The following is an 18,080-nucleotide window of genomic DNA, read 5'->3' as shown; positions in this document are numbered from 1 at the left end:
ATTCAGAAAGTTCACAATGATTTTGTTCACTGCTGGAGGAATTCCATACAAAAGTAGATAAGTTACGCCTCAGCAATGGGGGGCATTTGCGAAACAGCAACTGGAATACTGCACACAGCACTGATCTTTTTTTAAACAAACGATACTGAAACATTTTGACAATCTACTTCGTTATAGAGTCAAAGAGCACCTCAGCACTTCAGCCAAACTGTTATTCTGCCTAGTCCTATCAATCCACATCTGGACCATATCCCTCTATGCCCCTCCCGTTCATGTATCTCTCCAAATATCTCTTAAATATTACAATCAAACTTGTATTCACCACTTCTCCTGTCAGCTTATTCTGCACTTGTGCCACCTTTTGAGTGAAGAAGCTTCCCCTCAGCTGTGCACCTTAACCTATGACCTCTAGTTCTACTCTCCCCAACCTCAGTGGAAAAAAGCTTGCTTGCATTTACCCAATCTATACCCCTCATAATTCCGTATATCTTATCATTTTGCACCTTATTGTCTACTTGTACTACACTTTCTCTGTACATGTCACTTTATTCTGCATTGTGTTATCGTTGTACCTTGTACAACTTCAATGCATTGTGTCATAATTTTATCTGTATGAACAGTGTGCAAGACAAGCTTTTCACTATATATTGGTACATGTGACATATACATGTTTGGAAATTGCACCGTCTCGGATCGCAAGACCCTGCAGCGGATAGTGAGGTCAGCTGAAAAAATGATCGGGGTCTCTCTTCCCGCCATTACGGACATTTACACTACATGCTGCATCCGCAAAGCAAACAGCATTATGAAGGACCCCACCCACCCCTCATACAAACTCGTCTCTCTCCTGCCATCTGGCAAAAGGCACCGAAGCATTCGGGCTCTTACGACCAGACTATGCAACAGTTTCTTCCCCCAAGCCATCAGACTCCTCAATACCCAGAGCCTACACCAACCTACTGCCCTCTACTGTGCCTATTGTCTTTATTGTCTTGCCTATTATTTATTGTACTGCCTGCACTGTTTTGTGCACTTTATATAGTCCTGTGTAGGTCTGTAGTCTAGTGTAGTTTTTGTGTTGTTTTATGTCGTTTCAGTGTAGTTTTTGTATTGTTTCATGTAGCGCCATGGTCCAGAAAAACGATGTCTCGTTTTTACTGTGTACTGTACCAGAAGTTATGGTCGAAATGACAATAAAAAGTGACTTGACTTGACTTGATGATAAACTAATTCCAATTTGAAATTTGGACTACATTACCCAGGCGACATCGGTCTATTTCCCAGGCGTCATTGCCATTAGACATTAGCTATCAGAAAATAACTTTGTCTAATGAAGCCTGAGCGGACTCCAATTCCCAGCGGCCAGTGCGTTGGTAGTATTACCCATCAGGCCCCGGTTAGCCAGGGGGCGGAAGGCGGGTGTTACCCGAGCGAGGGAGGCCGAGGGGCGGCGCCGAGTCGAGGCGAGAATCGCTGCAGCCGGGCCCAGCCACTGCCGTCCCCAACACGGGGAAATGGAGGCTGCGGGCGGCGGCGGCAGCAGCAGCAGCCGCTGCCTGACCCCGACGGCCAGAGACCTGTACCGGATGCTGGCCAGCTGTAATAAGCACTGCTCGTACCTCAGGCAGAACCTGCGAGAGACTAAGAAATACTTTAAAGAGCTACGGCAGCCGCAGTGCAGCAGCCCCGGGCCCCAGGTCGAGGAGCCGGCAGAACCGAGCAGCGCGCACGCCGAAGCCCTCAATGGCATCGGCTCTCTGGAAGGTGAGGGATTGTGGAACTTCCCCGGGTAAGGAAAGGTCTTGTAAGCTTTGGAGGTGGAGAGGTCCTGGGACTGGGGTCCACAACCTGCCCTTGACATTCGCTGGTAAAGGTGGGCATAACTGCAAACCCGAGCGTAAAGCTAATTTGGCGAGGGATTAAAAATAAAAAAAAAAGCTGCTTCCAGCGTTTTCTGTTTTTTTTAAATTGATTTTTTTCTTTGTTTACATTGCACGATACGATACATTTCTCATCCGTGACAAGCAGAGAAAAGTTGGGAAAACTGCTTAACATCTTTTATCCGAACCTTTATATTGTTTTGAGTGACATTATTTAAAGGTCTGGTTTTGTTTACTGGAATCATTACACAGTTCAGAGCCTGTGTTTAAAAGCAAGCCAGGCAGAAGAAAAAAGGTTTTTGCCTTGCTTGTGATAGTTGACAAGAATGTCGGGTGCAAGAGGCATGCTTGGGCAGGAGTGAATTATATAAGTATTTATATGGAAAGAGACTTGAATCCTTCGATCAGAAAGGATTTATCGATATCGGTTTCTTGTTCATCTCTGAAAGTCTTGTATTTTCACCCAGTATAGATTCTGGAGGAAAATAGAAACGTTGCAATATAGTTGTCCTGTTGTTTTCTTGTTTTAACTGTACAAACTTAGAACGGTTCAGTTATTTTCATGTCTCTCCACTGGTATTTGAACTCCACCCCTCCCACTTCCACTACCTTTTGTCTAATTCTATTTGTGCAAAATCATTTTAATTCCAGCTGCTGGCTAGTATACAAGCACAACAGAGCCTAAAGCTGTAAAATCCTCTAGTATGCAAGAAGCAGAATGTGCTTGTTGACTTTATTTCTGCTTTTCTAGGATTTTTTTTTGTGTGTGCATGTAACAAAATAGCAAATGCTATCAAGTATTAGAAAACCACTTACCACTTATGTACTTCACTGGCTTCGTAAAGTGGCCTGCTTGCTGTCAATCCCAGACTTCTGTATAGGTTCCACATGTAATTTTCAGGTCAATGTTTTTGGATACAGATGCTTTTTCAGAGCTTTGTTGGCGTACAAAACATACCTTTTGTATTGAGACACCAATACCTTTAGTAAAATTATTGGAGTGAAAGAGATTTGCAGCTTTTGGAGATTAAATATTAATGAGCTTGACCTGATAAATGGTGAGCAATTCAGTGGCTTATCCTTGATAAATAATTGCACATTGTGTTGTATAGTCAATAATAAAATGAATTTAAATACCATTTTTATCTGAAATGAATTAGTCTAGCTGTTGCAGAAGAGGCTGCTGTTGAAGTATGAAGTGCCTTGATTGGCAAGATTGGAAAAAGGCAGGTGTAGATGAGTTGATCAAATACATTTTCATCATAAAAGGTAAATAAACCATATTGATTAAAATAATGAATAATTATTGCCCTTGCGTTTTGTAACTTAAATGGCTTTGTATTCTTGGGTGATCCTTGGGAGTTGAGGATAATTTGCTTTTGATCCAATACTCCTAGATTCAAGTCTCTCCAATTTTTTAGATTCTGCAGAGTGGGGTACAGTATTTATTTGTGACCACAAACAAGAGGAGATGTACGGGTGCTGGAAATCCGAGCAAAACACTCAAAATGCTGGAGGAACTCAGCAGGCCTGGCAGCATCTAGGAAAAGAGTACAGTTGACATTTGCGATGTTGATTTTTTTCCCTCTATTGTTGAACTTGTTTTGTGTGCTTATTGTAGAAATGTTGAGTGCCCTTCATTTTGTACCCTCATTTATCACTTACTCCCTGGTGGAGGTGTTAATTTTTTCCAAGGAAACTTGGAGAACACCCTTGAAGAATTTACTCTGTTCATGAAAGAGGTTTGTTGTACAATGCCTTGTTATAGAGTTTTTATTTTGGAGTTTCATTGTAGATGTGTTAATTTAGTGTTTATGGGAATATAGGCCTGTAAAAATGTGCTGACTCGTTGCCTATTCTGTTAATTGGAGTTTTTTTCGTCTAGATAACATTGGTGCTTTGCCTGAACGTTAATGCTTCCCCCCCCCCCCCCCCAAATTATTGGTTAGATGAAAAGTGAATTTTACTGTCTTCCTTGGTAGAATATAACAAGATATTTGAAATATCTATTTCTGAGGTTGTGGGGGGGGGGGAGGGCAATGATATTTGCTTTGGTCTGATTCGTAAAACGCCTTTGTTCCCTGTTCATTGTCATGGTTCATCCTCTTGTAAGCTTGTCAGGAAATCTGTAGTTGTCCTGTCGAAGGGTTTTGGCTCGAAACATCAACTTATTTTCCCATAGATGCTGCCTGGCCTGTTGAGTTCCTCCAGCATTTTGTGTGTGTTGCTGTAGTTTTGATGTTTTGCTACTGTGCACACAGGTAAAATATCACGTTAGTTAATTAACAATATTCAACTCCATGATGTTTGGTTTGAGATAAGAACATAGAACATCAGAGTACAGTCTCTTTGATCCATAAGCAATACTTGCAAGAAATCAGCATGGATGTTAATTGAATGTACAGTACATATTCAAAGAAAGATGGTGATTTCTTCTTGAACTTTCCAAAGGTACTGATTTAGTAGTTGGGCTGAGGGATTGTTGTGTAGTGAAATAAGGATCAAGCTGTTCAGGGGACGTAGTCACTAAAGGTGAAACTGAATGGTGACTTGGATCTGGTGACGTGAGCATTCAATACTCAAGTTAAGGAGTCTACCCACTAATGGTACAGCGTGGCAATGGGTGACAGAGTTAAGTGTGATTTGTTTTGGGGGAATAAAGGATGGAATGGGGCAAGTGGGTGGAAATAACAAGCTGAAGGCCATAAAGTGGGGAATTATTTATAAAATGTGGAAGAACGAGCGAGCATTTTCTGGCAGCTGAGGCAAGTGTTGCAGAATAAAAAAGATGATGAAATATGGAAAGTTAGATTATTAGTTTAAGCTGTGGAAATAATGCAGGGCACATTGCAGGATATAGTCTTGTATTACTGGTGTCCCTTGAGACAGGTTGTAGCAATAAACCCTTTTCCTAACACAAGATCCAGATTGTGTATCTTGGCTGAGATGAAAAAAAAATACTGGTGCTTCTAATTCATGTAGGTAATGTTGAATTTTCATTTCATAAACATGAGTTTCTGCGGATGCTTGAAATCCAGAAGAATGCACACAAAATGATGGAGGGACTCAACAGGTCAGCCCGACATGTGCATTATCCATTCCCCTCCATAGATACTGCCTGACCTGCTGAGTTTTCCATTCTGTATGTTAATGTTGACATTTGCTGCAGACAAAATAGCATTAAATGATTAAAATAATTTTATGCAAGTGATTATGCAGTGAATGTTTTTCAAAAGCTTATCAGTGTCTTTTTAATAGTGCAGCTTAGAAACAGGCCTTCAGCTCATCTTGCCGGTGCTGACCATCTGCAACCATCCCATTGGCTGTACTCTGACTGTGTCCTTTTCAGGCACTATCGATCAAACCACTTGTCAAAATGACACTTGGATATTGTAATTAAAAATGTAGGATTTGTCTTGACCAATTTTCTATTGGTATAAATATTGTACCACAGCTGATGTAACCCTACAGTGTTGTATCTTCTCAAATACCATTTTGGAAATCTAAAGGAAGTACATCTGCTGGCTTCCCTGCTAGTCGCATCCTTCATGATTTCACTTTCATAGAATCTTGCTTTAACTGTTTAATTAGTTTATCCTTCAGTTGGTGCAAATTCTCTGTAGTTTGTGAAGGCATGTAAACACTCATCAATAGCAGGGAGTGGTGAAATTTCACATTTGCTGAAGGATGCATAATTTCTCAATGCAGCCTTGAAACACTACTAAATCTTTTTCTCGCCAAATCTCAAATTTTGGTGTCAGAGTATTATTTTTGCCACTTCAAAGAAAACTTGTAACCTGTGAAGCAGAAAAATACACTACCTGGGGTATTTGTTAGCCAGGTACTTTTCCTTAAGTTGGTAGAAGTGATCTGCCTGCTTTAGTCAGCATTATATATACATAGCATTTTCTAAGCCATGTTTTTCAAAAAAAAAGGAAGATGAACTAGTGGTTAATTACATTTTGTCCTCAACAGAAGTAATAAAAATGATCTGAACAGCCATTGTGCACGTTCAGCCTTGTCAGCCTGGAATATTTGATGATAGGTTTTCCAATAATGGCAGTAACAAAAGTTATGATTACTGGGTCATGTTGATGTTTCTGACACAACAGTTAAATTGTTAAATGCAGTGTACGTTCTGTGAAACTTAATCTTGACAAATCATGACTGATAGCTGCAATATTTTTTGGTTCAATACTCTGTTAAAATGCAGTGCTACCAGTGCATTAGGAGAAGCCATTAATGACTAAATAAATCAATTCCATGTTGAGTCATAGTTTAATGCTTTCTCATGTTATGAAAGACATTTCAAAGCCAAGACTTTGACGTGCTTCTACACAAAATTGTATGTTGTTTTCTGTCCATGGTTCACTAGCCCTATTTATACTTGATTTCCTCTGTCATTCCTTTCTCATTGCTTTTGATTGTTTCTTAAGAGAAACAAATGGCTCGCTTAATGGAAGAGGAAAAGATTTCACTTCAATGATAAGAGAATATCTGCAGATACTGGAAATCCAAGCAACACGCAAGATGGTGGAGGAACTCAGCAGGGCAGAGAGCATCTGTGGGGAGAAAAGTACGGTCAACGTTCCGGGCCAAGACTATTCGGCAGGACTGAAGCATTTTGTGTGTGTCGCTTGAATGAGTTAGTTTCTATGATCTTTTTTACGCAGGAGGAATTCAGTGGGGTCAGGCAGCATTTGTGGAGGAAATTGATTTTAAACATTGCAGTTGTAGAATTTTATTCTAGGCCCAATAACTTCTGTATGTGGTTATCTTGCAACTCGGGGTGAGTTTCCAGTGTTGGCAGTAAGAATGGAACCACAGCTGAAAGGTATTGTTTTAAAATGTCTGGAGTGATTTGTTACAGGCGCTATTCAGGGAACCTTTGAGATCCACCCTTTGGTACTGAAGCAGCACCGATACCAACTGTGATCTTACCACCACATAATGTGCTGTCAAGGCGATGAGTGGGTTGGGGCAAATGGCGCAGCCACCTGTTATTGGCATGGCACACAGTGTGCCCTGGCTGACATGATCTTTCACCAGTTCCATGAGTTTGCATATTCCTGGGATTGTACAGTCACTCAAATGGCCACGTTCATGTAATAACAGCTGTTGTTACTTTTTGCTACAGTTTTCCCAGTTTGTTTGGATGCATAGTCTCCCCAGTGGAGTTACTTATCATTGATAACAAGTTCAGTGGTGCCAGCTGTTGAGCTTGATGCCATGAGAGACAATGGTTTCCAAAAACTCTGCAGCCAAACAAAGGAAGGGGACAGCAGCCCTCATCAGTTGCAGCAGAATGGGATAGAGGGTTGTTGAAAACCCTGGCAAACTGTCAACACATGGGGTTGAAAGCCCCAGCCATCTTGAGTTCCACGTTGACGGGCTGTACTGCTTTCCCCAGTCCTGTCCATGTTGAAGATAACTTGTGAGTGCAGAGTTTCAGTAGAGGGCGTGGATTCAGTCCATATTTCCAACAGCTCGTAAGGAATTGCACTGAATTGGTGCTATGTTCTTGGCATAGTTGCTGGAATTCAAGTATGTCTTCTCCATCTGCAAAGGTGTACAGTATGTACTTCAGTTTTCATGAGGGGACTGAAGATTCTCTGCAATATAGTGCGAGACAAGGTCCTAGTGTGTGGATATTGTGATAACCTGCCTTGGCACTGTTTTCGGTCACCATCTTTCCTGCCCAGTATTTTGTTTAATTAATATTGTTAGTTATATGAAGGAATTGGTTTCTTAAAGTTGCCATAGCCAGGTGTGGGGGCTATGGAAACTATGAAAGTGGAGATGAGCTCCCACTACCTGTTGTTATATGCTTCTGATGGCTTGTGCCTAAAATAGCCTCTGACAACCAAGTCCAGCTCTTGGCCTTCATGTGTAGCTCAGCTACTCAGCACAGAAGAATCACTTTCCCATCCCTCTCCACTTTGTCATTTACTCATGATGCTTTCCCACCTTTTTCCAGTGCCCTTCACCCTCACAGCTGTCTACCTGAGGTTATTGTATATAGTTGACCTTTTCTATCTCCTCCCTTTTTGGGTTCTACCCTTCATCTATCAGTCTCTGTCTATCCTCCTCCTTCACGACCATCTAGCTTCACCTGCTCATTATCCTCCCCTCATCTTCAATCACCTTTTGCCTACTTGCCTCTGTATCACACCTTACTCTCTTGTTTATATAGCAGTTCTTTTCTCTCTACATTCCCGAAGAGTTGACCATCCCTCTGCCTTCATAAATGCTGCTTGACCTGCTGAGTTTTTCCAGCAGTTTTTTTTTGCACTTCAGTTCCAGCAGACGCTTGACTGAAAAATGTATGTTGTGGTGGCAACGTTTGCTGTAAAGGCAGATGATTGTCATTTCAAATGAAGTTGCATAGGATTTTTTGAAACAGCAAAAGGTAGGGTGAAGGTGGGTGAGAAACTGCATTTTTTTCTCTCCTAATCAGTAGATACTGGCAGTAATGATTTTCCTATTGTCATTTGCTTATTCAAATTCTTTCTTAAACTATCCTTTTGTACCCTCGTGTCCTTTGCTATTCAGCTATTGCAACAAGTGTGTTATTTTACCAGCAGTCATGGTGTGAAGTACATTGTCAGTACCCAGCATCATGTCACCCTTTGTCTTTCAACTCCTTGGCTATCTCAGTTTGGTGTACAAGTTGTCATCTCATGATGAGCTGACTGTTCTCCAAGTGTAAACTGGGAAGAACAAAGCAAGTCTGTGATTATCATTATTGATGCTGTTTTCTTCTGGGCCAAATCACTTCTGACAGGTTTCGTTCGATCACTTATGTTGGCAGTTCTGTAGCTCTCAGCTTATGATCTTGAGGATGCCAGCACTCCAATTTGAGATTTTTGCTCATTATGATTTTTATCCTTTCTTCCAATATCGATGATCACAGCCTGAAGGCTCCTGAACTTGCTCACCAAACCACTGAAGCTTTTGTCTGCTCCCCATCCATCTTGACTCCATCAGTAGGGCTGTCAATAAACCTACCTGCATGCATTATTGGAATGTATTTCAAGATGTTACGAACTACGTGGAAATTCTAATCGACTGGTCAGTGTACTTAAATTTTGTGTGAACCACTAGGCTAGTGCTGTGGAGTTGATATATGTCCAGATTTACTTACCTTGATCCTCCTGTATTCCTGCAGACTATGGCTTTGACTTTAAAGGTGTAGAAAATCATGAGGCCCATAGGATGAATTCACTCAGACCCTTTCCACCCTGAGGAAAATTTAAAAAAATTGAGAAGGCAGTGATTTAAAAGGGACCTTATGGGTAACCTCATTCAGACGGTGGTTTGTATGTGGAACGTGGAAGTGGTTGAAGCAGCTACAAGAACATTTTAAGTTACTTGGGGAAGCTTCAGAGCAAGGGGTCACAAATTTTTTTTATGCCATGGACAAAAAAAAACTATCTGCCTTGATGTTAAACATATGAAGACCACTAAAATGGATGAGAACTGGTCGTGGCCATTTAATATGAGACAATTGAGGAACTTTGCCTGATTGTGACTGCAAATCATGGAGCACAATAATGTTATCGCCAGTGTTAAGTTTTGGATTGAAATTTATGCTGCAGAATTGTATTATTGCCTTGGTTAAGAAATTTCAAATTAGCACTGGATATTCCTGCAGAAGCCAAAATGTGGTTTTGATTAAATAAACAATGCCTGGTGTGAGCACCTCCATATTTGTTGCATGTTCAAAATTCTGCATCATCCAATTTGGAAATATTTAATGTAGATATAGATTTTTGTACTTATTCCGTATTGCTCTAAGTAGAAAAGTGTTTCCTCTAGGAGAGAATTCGACCACATTAAAAGATGAAATATGCCTATTTGACCTCACCTCTGCAATTTAAAATGTGCATTTTGTTCTGCATTCAAAACAAATTTTTTAGTGTCATTTCTTATATAATTCAGACAGCATTGAGGAAAAATATGCAGCTTAAATGCTGGTTTTAAACATCTTTTTCTCCCCCCCCCCCCAAAAGACTGTAGTCTGTAACATTTAGTCTTAGACTTTAAAAAGTAATTTAATTAATTCTATCCTGGCCTTGAACTTGGTTATCTTCTAAACTTCATAGAAACTCAGAATTTTTGATCTGAATTTAAGAGTATCTAGCAGCACTTTAAGGAATTAATGTTTACCTTTCACATTATTTTCCTAACTGGCAATTGGGATTACTTTTTGACGTATCAGAGACATGCAGGTGAGTGAAAAGGTGCGTTTATGCATAGAAAATCAGAGTCGGGGGAAACATGATCTAACGAAGTTTTTGTAGTCTTGGTAGATGAACTCTTTATCTTGCTGGTAATATTCCAAACCTAAGGAGCTTGGAAGCTATTTCAAACCATAGAAGCTGATCAGGTTAACCTTTGGTTGCATTACTACTGTGAATGTACTGTAGACACTGCTCTGAAGATTTAACATTGAACAATAACTCCTAAGGGAATTTCCTGAGTGGATGGAGATGAAACAGTCTCTTTATTGTAATAACTTTACAGTTATGCATATGAATAGTCTGCTGGATCTGATGTATGATGTGGTAATTTAAAATTCTGCTTGTGTTTTGGTCCTGTGAGCATATGTCCAAACCTATGATTTGAGAGCCCGTTTGCAGCGTCAGTTGGTAAATTTCTATTAAATTGGAGCAGTTTATAGACCCAAGGGGAAGAGTGAACTTGAATTTGTTTTGTTCAAAATAAACATTAAGCATTTCAAATCATCCTACAGGGAATAAGTTGAAAGAGAACTGCACAACTTAAAAACATATTTGGCGCAATTAACGGGCTGATCGTTTTCCTTGGCGTCAATTTCCTGCACTAACACATATCAATAGATTTTTGAAATTAATTGAAACTCGTGAGCTAATAATAAGCTTTCAATGCACTCTTTGGTAAGGAGATTTTCCACTTTGTGGGTGAAGAAATTAATTCTCATCACAGTCTGAAATGACTGGGAAATTTATGATCATAAACATCAATGCATCTCTGGTGTATTTGATTTCAGTAATATTTGAAATATTGTAGATATATTTAAGCATTCTTATTCCTATTCAATTCATTACAGGTTATATGTAATAGTGTGTGGATGACATACTCACCATCACGTCATATGTAATTGCCTCACTTTAAGTAAATAAACATAAACAAGTTATCTTCTGGCTCCCCTTGCTTTCCTTTCAATTAGGTTTATTTTTGTTTTGGAGCAAAACAGTAGCAACAAGCAAGGTTTAAATGAACCAGCGATGACTACCTACCTACCTGATGAAGCAAAGTGAGATGTTAGACTTTTTAAAAAAAAAAGTGATAAACAGTCAGGTGAAGAAATAAACAGTGTAGTACGTGTCTCTTTGGGAATGGACAGAGACTGTCGTTTATTTTTTAAAAGGCAGAAAATAGGAGAGTTTTGGAGTTGATAAACAGTGAATATCATGTGATACTAAATTTAAAAAGAGCAGAAACAGTTGGCTCCACCAGAAAGATATGTGTTCAGTGGCTCAATGGATGACTGGCTCTTGTATACTGAGCTAATTGAGCATTATTTTGAAGGAAATGGAACATCCAGTAAGAAGCAAGTGCCAATTTTGCTTAGTGCATTGGGTTTAAAGGTATACAGTTTGCTCATAAATTCAACTTCTCCAACCAAACCAGCCAAAATTAGCTTTGCTGACATCATGAAAATTTTGCAGGAACATTTAGAAGAGAAACCATTGCTGATTGCAGAACACTTTAGATTTCATACACGGAATCAAAATGAAGGGGAGTCCATTTCAGCATATGTGGCTGAATTGAAGAGATTGAGCATTGTAAATTCAGTGGTTAGTTTAATGATGCATTAAGAGCATTTAGTTTGTGGAATTGTGAAAGAAAGCATTTAGAAATGTCTCCCAACTGAAGCACAGCTCACATGTAGAAGAGCAGTTGAAATATCTGTATCAATGGAAACAATAGACAGAGACAATTGAGTTGCAGTCAGGAATGAAAGTGAGCGAGAACAAAATGGCAATGTCCAAACAGAAACCAGCCAGGTTACCATTTTGACAGGGGCTTGCGTACTCCAGAACAATGCAGAACAAGGCCAAATTTACAAAGTAGAACACATACAAAGAGCATGTTGGGCAGACAAAAATAAGTGGATTGCACAGGGAAAAGAAAAAGCTAAAAAGTCAAGTTTTACTTTTAAAAAGGGCACTGATCTGCATGATATTGATAAAATCTGATAATGATGAGAGTGACACAGGACTGGGTAGCCTTGAAATTTACAATGTGAAAGCAAGACACAAGCAGAATTGCTTAGAACAGGAGTGAATGACAAATTAATTAAAATGGAATTGGACACAGGTTCAGCTGTTTCAATCATTCTACAACATGAATTTGAATGGTATTTCCAAGATACTAAACTGATGCCTGCAGATATTCAGTGAAGAACTTGTACTGGAGAAAAGACAACTCCTGTGGGAATGACATTTGTTACAGCGAAATACAACAACCATAAGCTACTTCGGGCTTGTATGTGTTTAAAAAAAAAACACAAGAGGGCCAGCATTTTGAGAATGTGAGTGGTTGAGACAACTGTAACTTTATTGAAGATCCAGCTATCATCTCCATGCCATATCCCCTGCAATAGAGTCAACTGCAAGCGGATGATGCCACAGCAGTGTTCAAGGATGGCATTGGACAACTCAAACATATCAAGGGTAAAATACTGTTAACTGAAAATGCCACACCCAAGTTTTGGAAAGCCCATCCTGTCTTTGTACAATCAGTGATTTTAAAAAAAAGCCAGTAAGCTGGATCACAGGCAGGCTAAATGAATTCTTTCTCAGTTTGAGTGGAGCCCAGGGGCATTGTTAGTGGGTCCCAGTAGCCAAGAAGAATGTGTCTGCCAGGATTTGTGGTGATTTCAAGGTACTGAAAGTGGATCAGTATCCTCTGCCCAGGGTAGAAGATATCTTTGCAAACCTTTCTGAAGGAAACCACTTCAGCAATGTGGACTTGGCTGAGGTCTACCTACAGATGGAGATGGAAGAAGAGTCTAAAGTACTTTTCACCAGAAAGACTCACAAAAGGCTTTATCGCTATAATAGGCTTATTTTTGGAGTTGCATCTGCACCAGAGCCTAAGGTTGTTTCACAGCCACAAGACTCACCTGCCCAGCAGAGTGATCTCCCTGTTCAGGAAAGACATTATCCCACAAGAGTAAGAAATCCTTCACAATGATTAAATCTTTAGGCCTGAATGGGACATCTTAAAATTTTCTCTGCTGTGGATGTCTACATAGTTGGTGTTTTATAGTATATACTGTGTACATTGTTGAGATGCAGTTTGTATTGAGTTGAAGTTTATAGCTGAGCAGGGATTAGTGTTGAATTTAATAATTCAGTTATATTTGAGTAATGTTGTTTAAGAGCTCTTTGTTTTAAGGGTTATATGCGATAGTATATGAATGTCATGTGTCATAATGCCACCACATCATACTTCAAGTTTTAAAAAAAGTGAACAAACACCAGTTATCTCCTGGCCTTGTTTTTCCTTAATTTAGGTTTTATATTTGGAGTTTTCAAAGAAAACATAACTATCTCCAGACCTGAAATCTTGAATCCTGAAGGTTTAAAAGTGTTTCTGCAGATATTGGGTGCAAGATTGCACATTCAATGGTTCTCACAGATTAAAAAGTAACATTTATTACATCTAATTGGAGAGATGAATTGAAACTGAAGGCTAAATAATGTGACATTTAGCAGAGGTTAACTATTGAGTAATCACTGAAGAGTTTGGGAGTGGGATTAATATGGATTTATGAGGGGAATTTTTTTGATGAATGTTAGTTTTGAAGATAACTGACAGAGTAAGTCAGGAAATTTTGGAAATTATGAATTAAAGGGAACTTGAAAATTAACTGCCACCTGAAGTTTCATAGAATTTGAGCACCTGAGGTTTAGTAGTAGTTAACTGGCGTGTATTGAAGATTGGTTAATCAATAGAAGACACAAATTATTTCAGTTTGGGTGACTGGATAGTGGGCTGCCATTGGGATTGGTGGTCATGGTGACATTGTGGAGAAGAAGTCTATGCCAATCATCAATCACACATTTGTTGTTGGGGCCTCTGCTATTTAATATCTTCAGGTGATTTGGATGTGGATTAAGTGCCACATCGATCTTTGATAGTAGTGAACTGGGTCATGGGTGTTTGAAGGGCTGCAGAGATGTTTCGTGAGGATGTAGGCTGGACAAGTGAAAGGGGCATGGCCATAGATTAATGTGTTCAAAAATATCAAGTTGCATGGAACACGAGTCTTGACGTGTTGAGACTTTCAATGGAGTCTGCTTTCCTGTGGAACCTGGATGTTGTTGTGTGCAATTTATCCGAAAGTAAATTTGCAGCTACATCAAGAAATTAGGTAAATTCTGAGATGGCCTTTGTTACGTATTCAAATGTACTCACAATAAAGAAATCCAACTGTGGTTACATAGAACATTGAAATTGACTGGAAAATGGTCTGCAGGTGTAATCTTCCTAGCCAAGGAAGAATCTAATTGCAGTAGTAGAATGCAACACAAGTGAAATCAGATGGATTCTTAAGGTAATGTTTTGCCTTCTGAGGTTAAAATCTTCTTTTGAAGAATGAAAGTTAGTTTAACTGAGAAATCTGATTAGACAAAGTTTTGCCCAGCTGGACAGTCTGGAGTTTGGGCTAATTCCAAGAAACAGAATTGATCATTCAATAGATTTCCTACCCAAAGGGCACTGAATGAATCCTTATTTTCTACTCATGAAGGTTATGAAGGCTGTTAACTATCTAAATACATTGGAGTAACAATGCATGTGAACTTGAGCAAAAATGAATTGCTTGTTTTAATTAGCAAACATGAGGAATTCTGTAGATGCTGGAAATTCAAGCAACACAAAAAATGCTGGTGGAACGCAGCAGGCCAGGCAGCATCTATAGGGAGAAGTGCTGTCGACGTTTTGGGCCGAGACCCTTTGTAAGGACTAACTGAAAGGAAAGATAGTAAGAGATTTGAAAGTAGGAGGGGGAGGGGAAAATGTGAAATGATAGGAGAAGACCGGAGGGGGTGGGGTGGAGCTGAGAGCTGGAAAGGTGATTGGTAAAAGGGATACAGAGCTGGAGAAGGGAAAGGATCATGGGACGGGAGGCCTACGGAGAAAGAAAGGGGGAGGGGAGCACCAGAGGGAGATGGAGAACAGGCAGAGTAATGGGCAGAAAGAGAGGGAAAAAAAGGAGGGGGGGAACTAAATATATCAGGGATGGGGTAAGAAGGGGAGAAGGGGCATTAATGGAAGTTAGAGAAGTCAGTGTTCATGCCAACAGGTTGGAGGCTATCCAGCTGCTTTATAAGGTGTTGTTCCTCCAACCTGAGTGTGGCTTCGTCTTGAGAGTAGAGGAGGCCATGGATAGAGATATCAGAATGAGAATGGGATGTGGAACTAAAATGTGTGGCCTCTGGGAGATCCTGCTTTCTCTGGTGGACAGAGCTTAGGTGTTCAGCGAAATGGTCTCCCAGTCTGCGTCGGGTCTCACCAATATATAAAAGGCCACACCGGGAGCACCGGACGCAGTATACCACACCAGCTGACTCACAGGTGAAGTGTCGCCTCACCTGGAAGGACTGTCTGGGGCCCTGAATGGTGGTGAGGGAGGAAGTGTAAGGGCAGGTGTAGCACTTGTTCCGTTTACAAGGATAAGTGCCAGGAGGGAGATCAGTGGGAAGGGATGGGGGGGGGACGAGTGGAAAAGGGAGCTGCGTAGGGAGCAATCCCTGCGAAAAGCAGAAAGAGGGGAGGAGGGAAAGATGTGCTTGGTAGTGGGATCCCGTTGAAGGTGGCAGAAGTTATGGAGACTTATACGTTGGACCTGGAGGCTGGTGGGGTGGTGGGCGGATGGGGTGAGGGCAGATGTGCATGAAATAGGAGAGATGCGTTTGAGAGCAGCGTTAACGGTGGAAGAAGGGAAGCCCCTTTGTTTAAAAAAGGAGGACATCTCCTTCGGGGCTTCCGTTCATCCATGCAGCTCTGTCATTTCTGATTCCTGAAATGAATTGTCAAAATGAGTTCAGTGCAATATGGTTCACTAAATGATTCTTGAAGGTTAGCTGTTAATTCAGTGAAGGATTTACAGCTACCCAGGTGTTGCACATGTAGTGGAAAAACCTGTGTGCAATCCAGAAGTTCAGTAATGTCTTTGATCCAAGGCATGCTTAACATTTTTGTCATAAATATTACTTAATGACTTGGGGAAACTCTTACTTTTGGATACAACAAATTTGAGCGAAGTTAATGCTGGAATAAGGTTCAAATTAATGTATGAATTTTAGAATAAAGATGTATTATTGAAGATCTTTGTAGTGCTTTCATCTGCTTTATGGCAAAAATTCTAGTTCATACACTTGTGATCATCTGACCTCATTTGAAGATCTTGTTTTTTAAAGATAATCTTCAAAATGAATTTGGTTGTATTTCAGTATTTTGCTTTGTGTGGATATGCTTCTCTGTTTATGTATTGATCATATATTGTTTAGATTTATTAGCTTTATCAGGCTCTTTTGCAACTAATAATAAAACCTGAGTAAAGAACAAATCGTGCTGAGTATAAGAAGGCAAATCCTGCAATTAAATGCTGATTAAGTTTAGAGCGAAGGCCATTAATAGTTGAGTAAGTTTTATTTATTAACTGTTTAATACATCACAAAACAGAGCAATGTGGGTAAAATTCTTTGAGGCAAGAGCACATTAAAATTGCATACTGAATAATTGTTCTGAAGCATACTTTAAACTCGTAAAACATGTATATTACTAAAGGCACTTGGCAAGCTTGAAAAAAAGAAGCATCCCCTATTTAAAAAACGTGGATTAATTTTATTAATCCATCTGATTTTCATGCTGTGCTCTTCCAGTTTCTTAGCCCTATAAAAAACACTGTTTCTGAGAACTAGCTTCTGCCTATTCATCTTTCTGTCTAGGTCATTGCACTGTCTGATTTTGTCTTATTTTGGCTCATGGTTCAATGTTAAATCTTTGAATTTAATGGTTTTAAAAAGCAGGAGTGGGTTATTTAGCCCTTTGTCTCCTCCAGGATTCATGATCATGTTAAAGCTGGCTGTAACTCCTTACCTTAGTATGATTAATATCCAAAAGTCTATCCAAATCTGCATTGGATAGAATAGTCTGAAGGGATACTAACTTCTGAAGAAATTTCTTCTCCCATTGCTGAAAGGTTTAGTTTTATCTTGAGACCATGACTTTTACTCTGAACATCAAAGCAGAGTGAATATCATCCCCGTATTGGCCCATTTAAAATTATATTGTTCAGCAACTTTGTCTTTCACAATAAGCAATAAATATCGAGAACATGAGGTTAAGAGAAAGTGAGTCCATTGGTTGTGGGAACATTTTAATGATGGGGCAAGTGAAGTTACCCCTTTGGTTCAAGAACATGATGGTTGAGGTGTAGTAACTGTACCTGAACATGGTGTTGAGTTCTGAGGTTCCTGTATCACCTTCCTGTTGGCAGCAATGTAAAGAGAACGTGTCCTGGGTGGTGAGAGCCCCTGATGTTAGAGGCTACTTTCCTGCAAGAATGCTTCATGTAGATGTGCTCAATGGGCTATACCCATGAATGACTGGACTGTAGGAATTACTGATGCAGCCAGTCAGTTTTCTATTCTTCCCACTTCTAAAGAAGTTTGTCAAAGTTTGCTTTCTTTGTAATTGCATTTGCATGCTCGAACCAGGATAGTCCTTCAAAATGTTAACACCAAGGTTTTAACAAAGTTGCTGACACTTTTCACCTCTGATCCTGCAAGGACTGGCTCGTGGACCTCTGGTTTCCTTCTCCTGAAGTCATTAATCAGCTCCTTGGTCTTGCAGACATTGAGTGAGAGGTAGTTGCCGTGGTACACTCACTCAGATTTTTAATCACCCTCTGAGATGCTGATTTGTCACCACCTTTAATTTAGTCTATGATAGTGGAGACGTTAGCAAACTTAAAAATGGTACTGGAGCTCTGTTTAGCCACCCAGTAATAAGTATAAAGCAAGTAGAGCAGGGAGCGAAGCCTCATGATGCACTTGTACTGTTTGAACTCGTGGAGGAGTTGTTGCCAAACCATTCTTACTAGGGTCTGTAGTTGCGGAAATCCAGGACCCAATTGCA

The 18,080-nt window shown here is 40.0% G+C and overlaps 1 protein-coding gene across 2 annotated transcripts in view; it reads left to right on the top strand.

Moving 5' to 3' along the window:
• The first annotated feature begins 1,420 nt into the window (after positions 1 to 1,420).
• The window catches only part of dstyk (dual serine/threonine and tyrosine protein kinase), a 75,112-nt gene continuing 58,452 nt past the window's right edge, over positions 1,421 to 18,080 (top strand). The window contains exon 1 of one of the 2 annotated variants that reach the window (XM_059950249.1): positions 1,421 to 1,764. In XM_059950249.1, coding sequence (XP_059806232.1) covers positions 1,515 to 1,764 — 250 coding nt within the window. In that variant the 5' untranslated portion in view covers positions 1,421 to 1,514. Of the gene's footprint in view, positions 1,790 to 18,080 lie in introns of both variants that reach the window. The other variant, XM_059950250.1, reaches the window with a different exon arrangement.

Source organism: Hypanus sabinus, chromosome 25 (assembly GCF_030144855.1).
Source record: "Hypanus sabinus isolate sHypSab1 chromosome 25, sHypSab1.hap1, whole genome shotgun sequence".
In the NCBI taxonomy this organism is placed as follows: Eukaryota; Metazoa; Chordata; class Chondrichthyes; order Myliobatiformes; family Dasyatidae; genus Hypanus; species Hypanus sabinus.
This window is presented reverse-complemented; position numbering and strand designations above follow the sequence as displayed.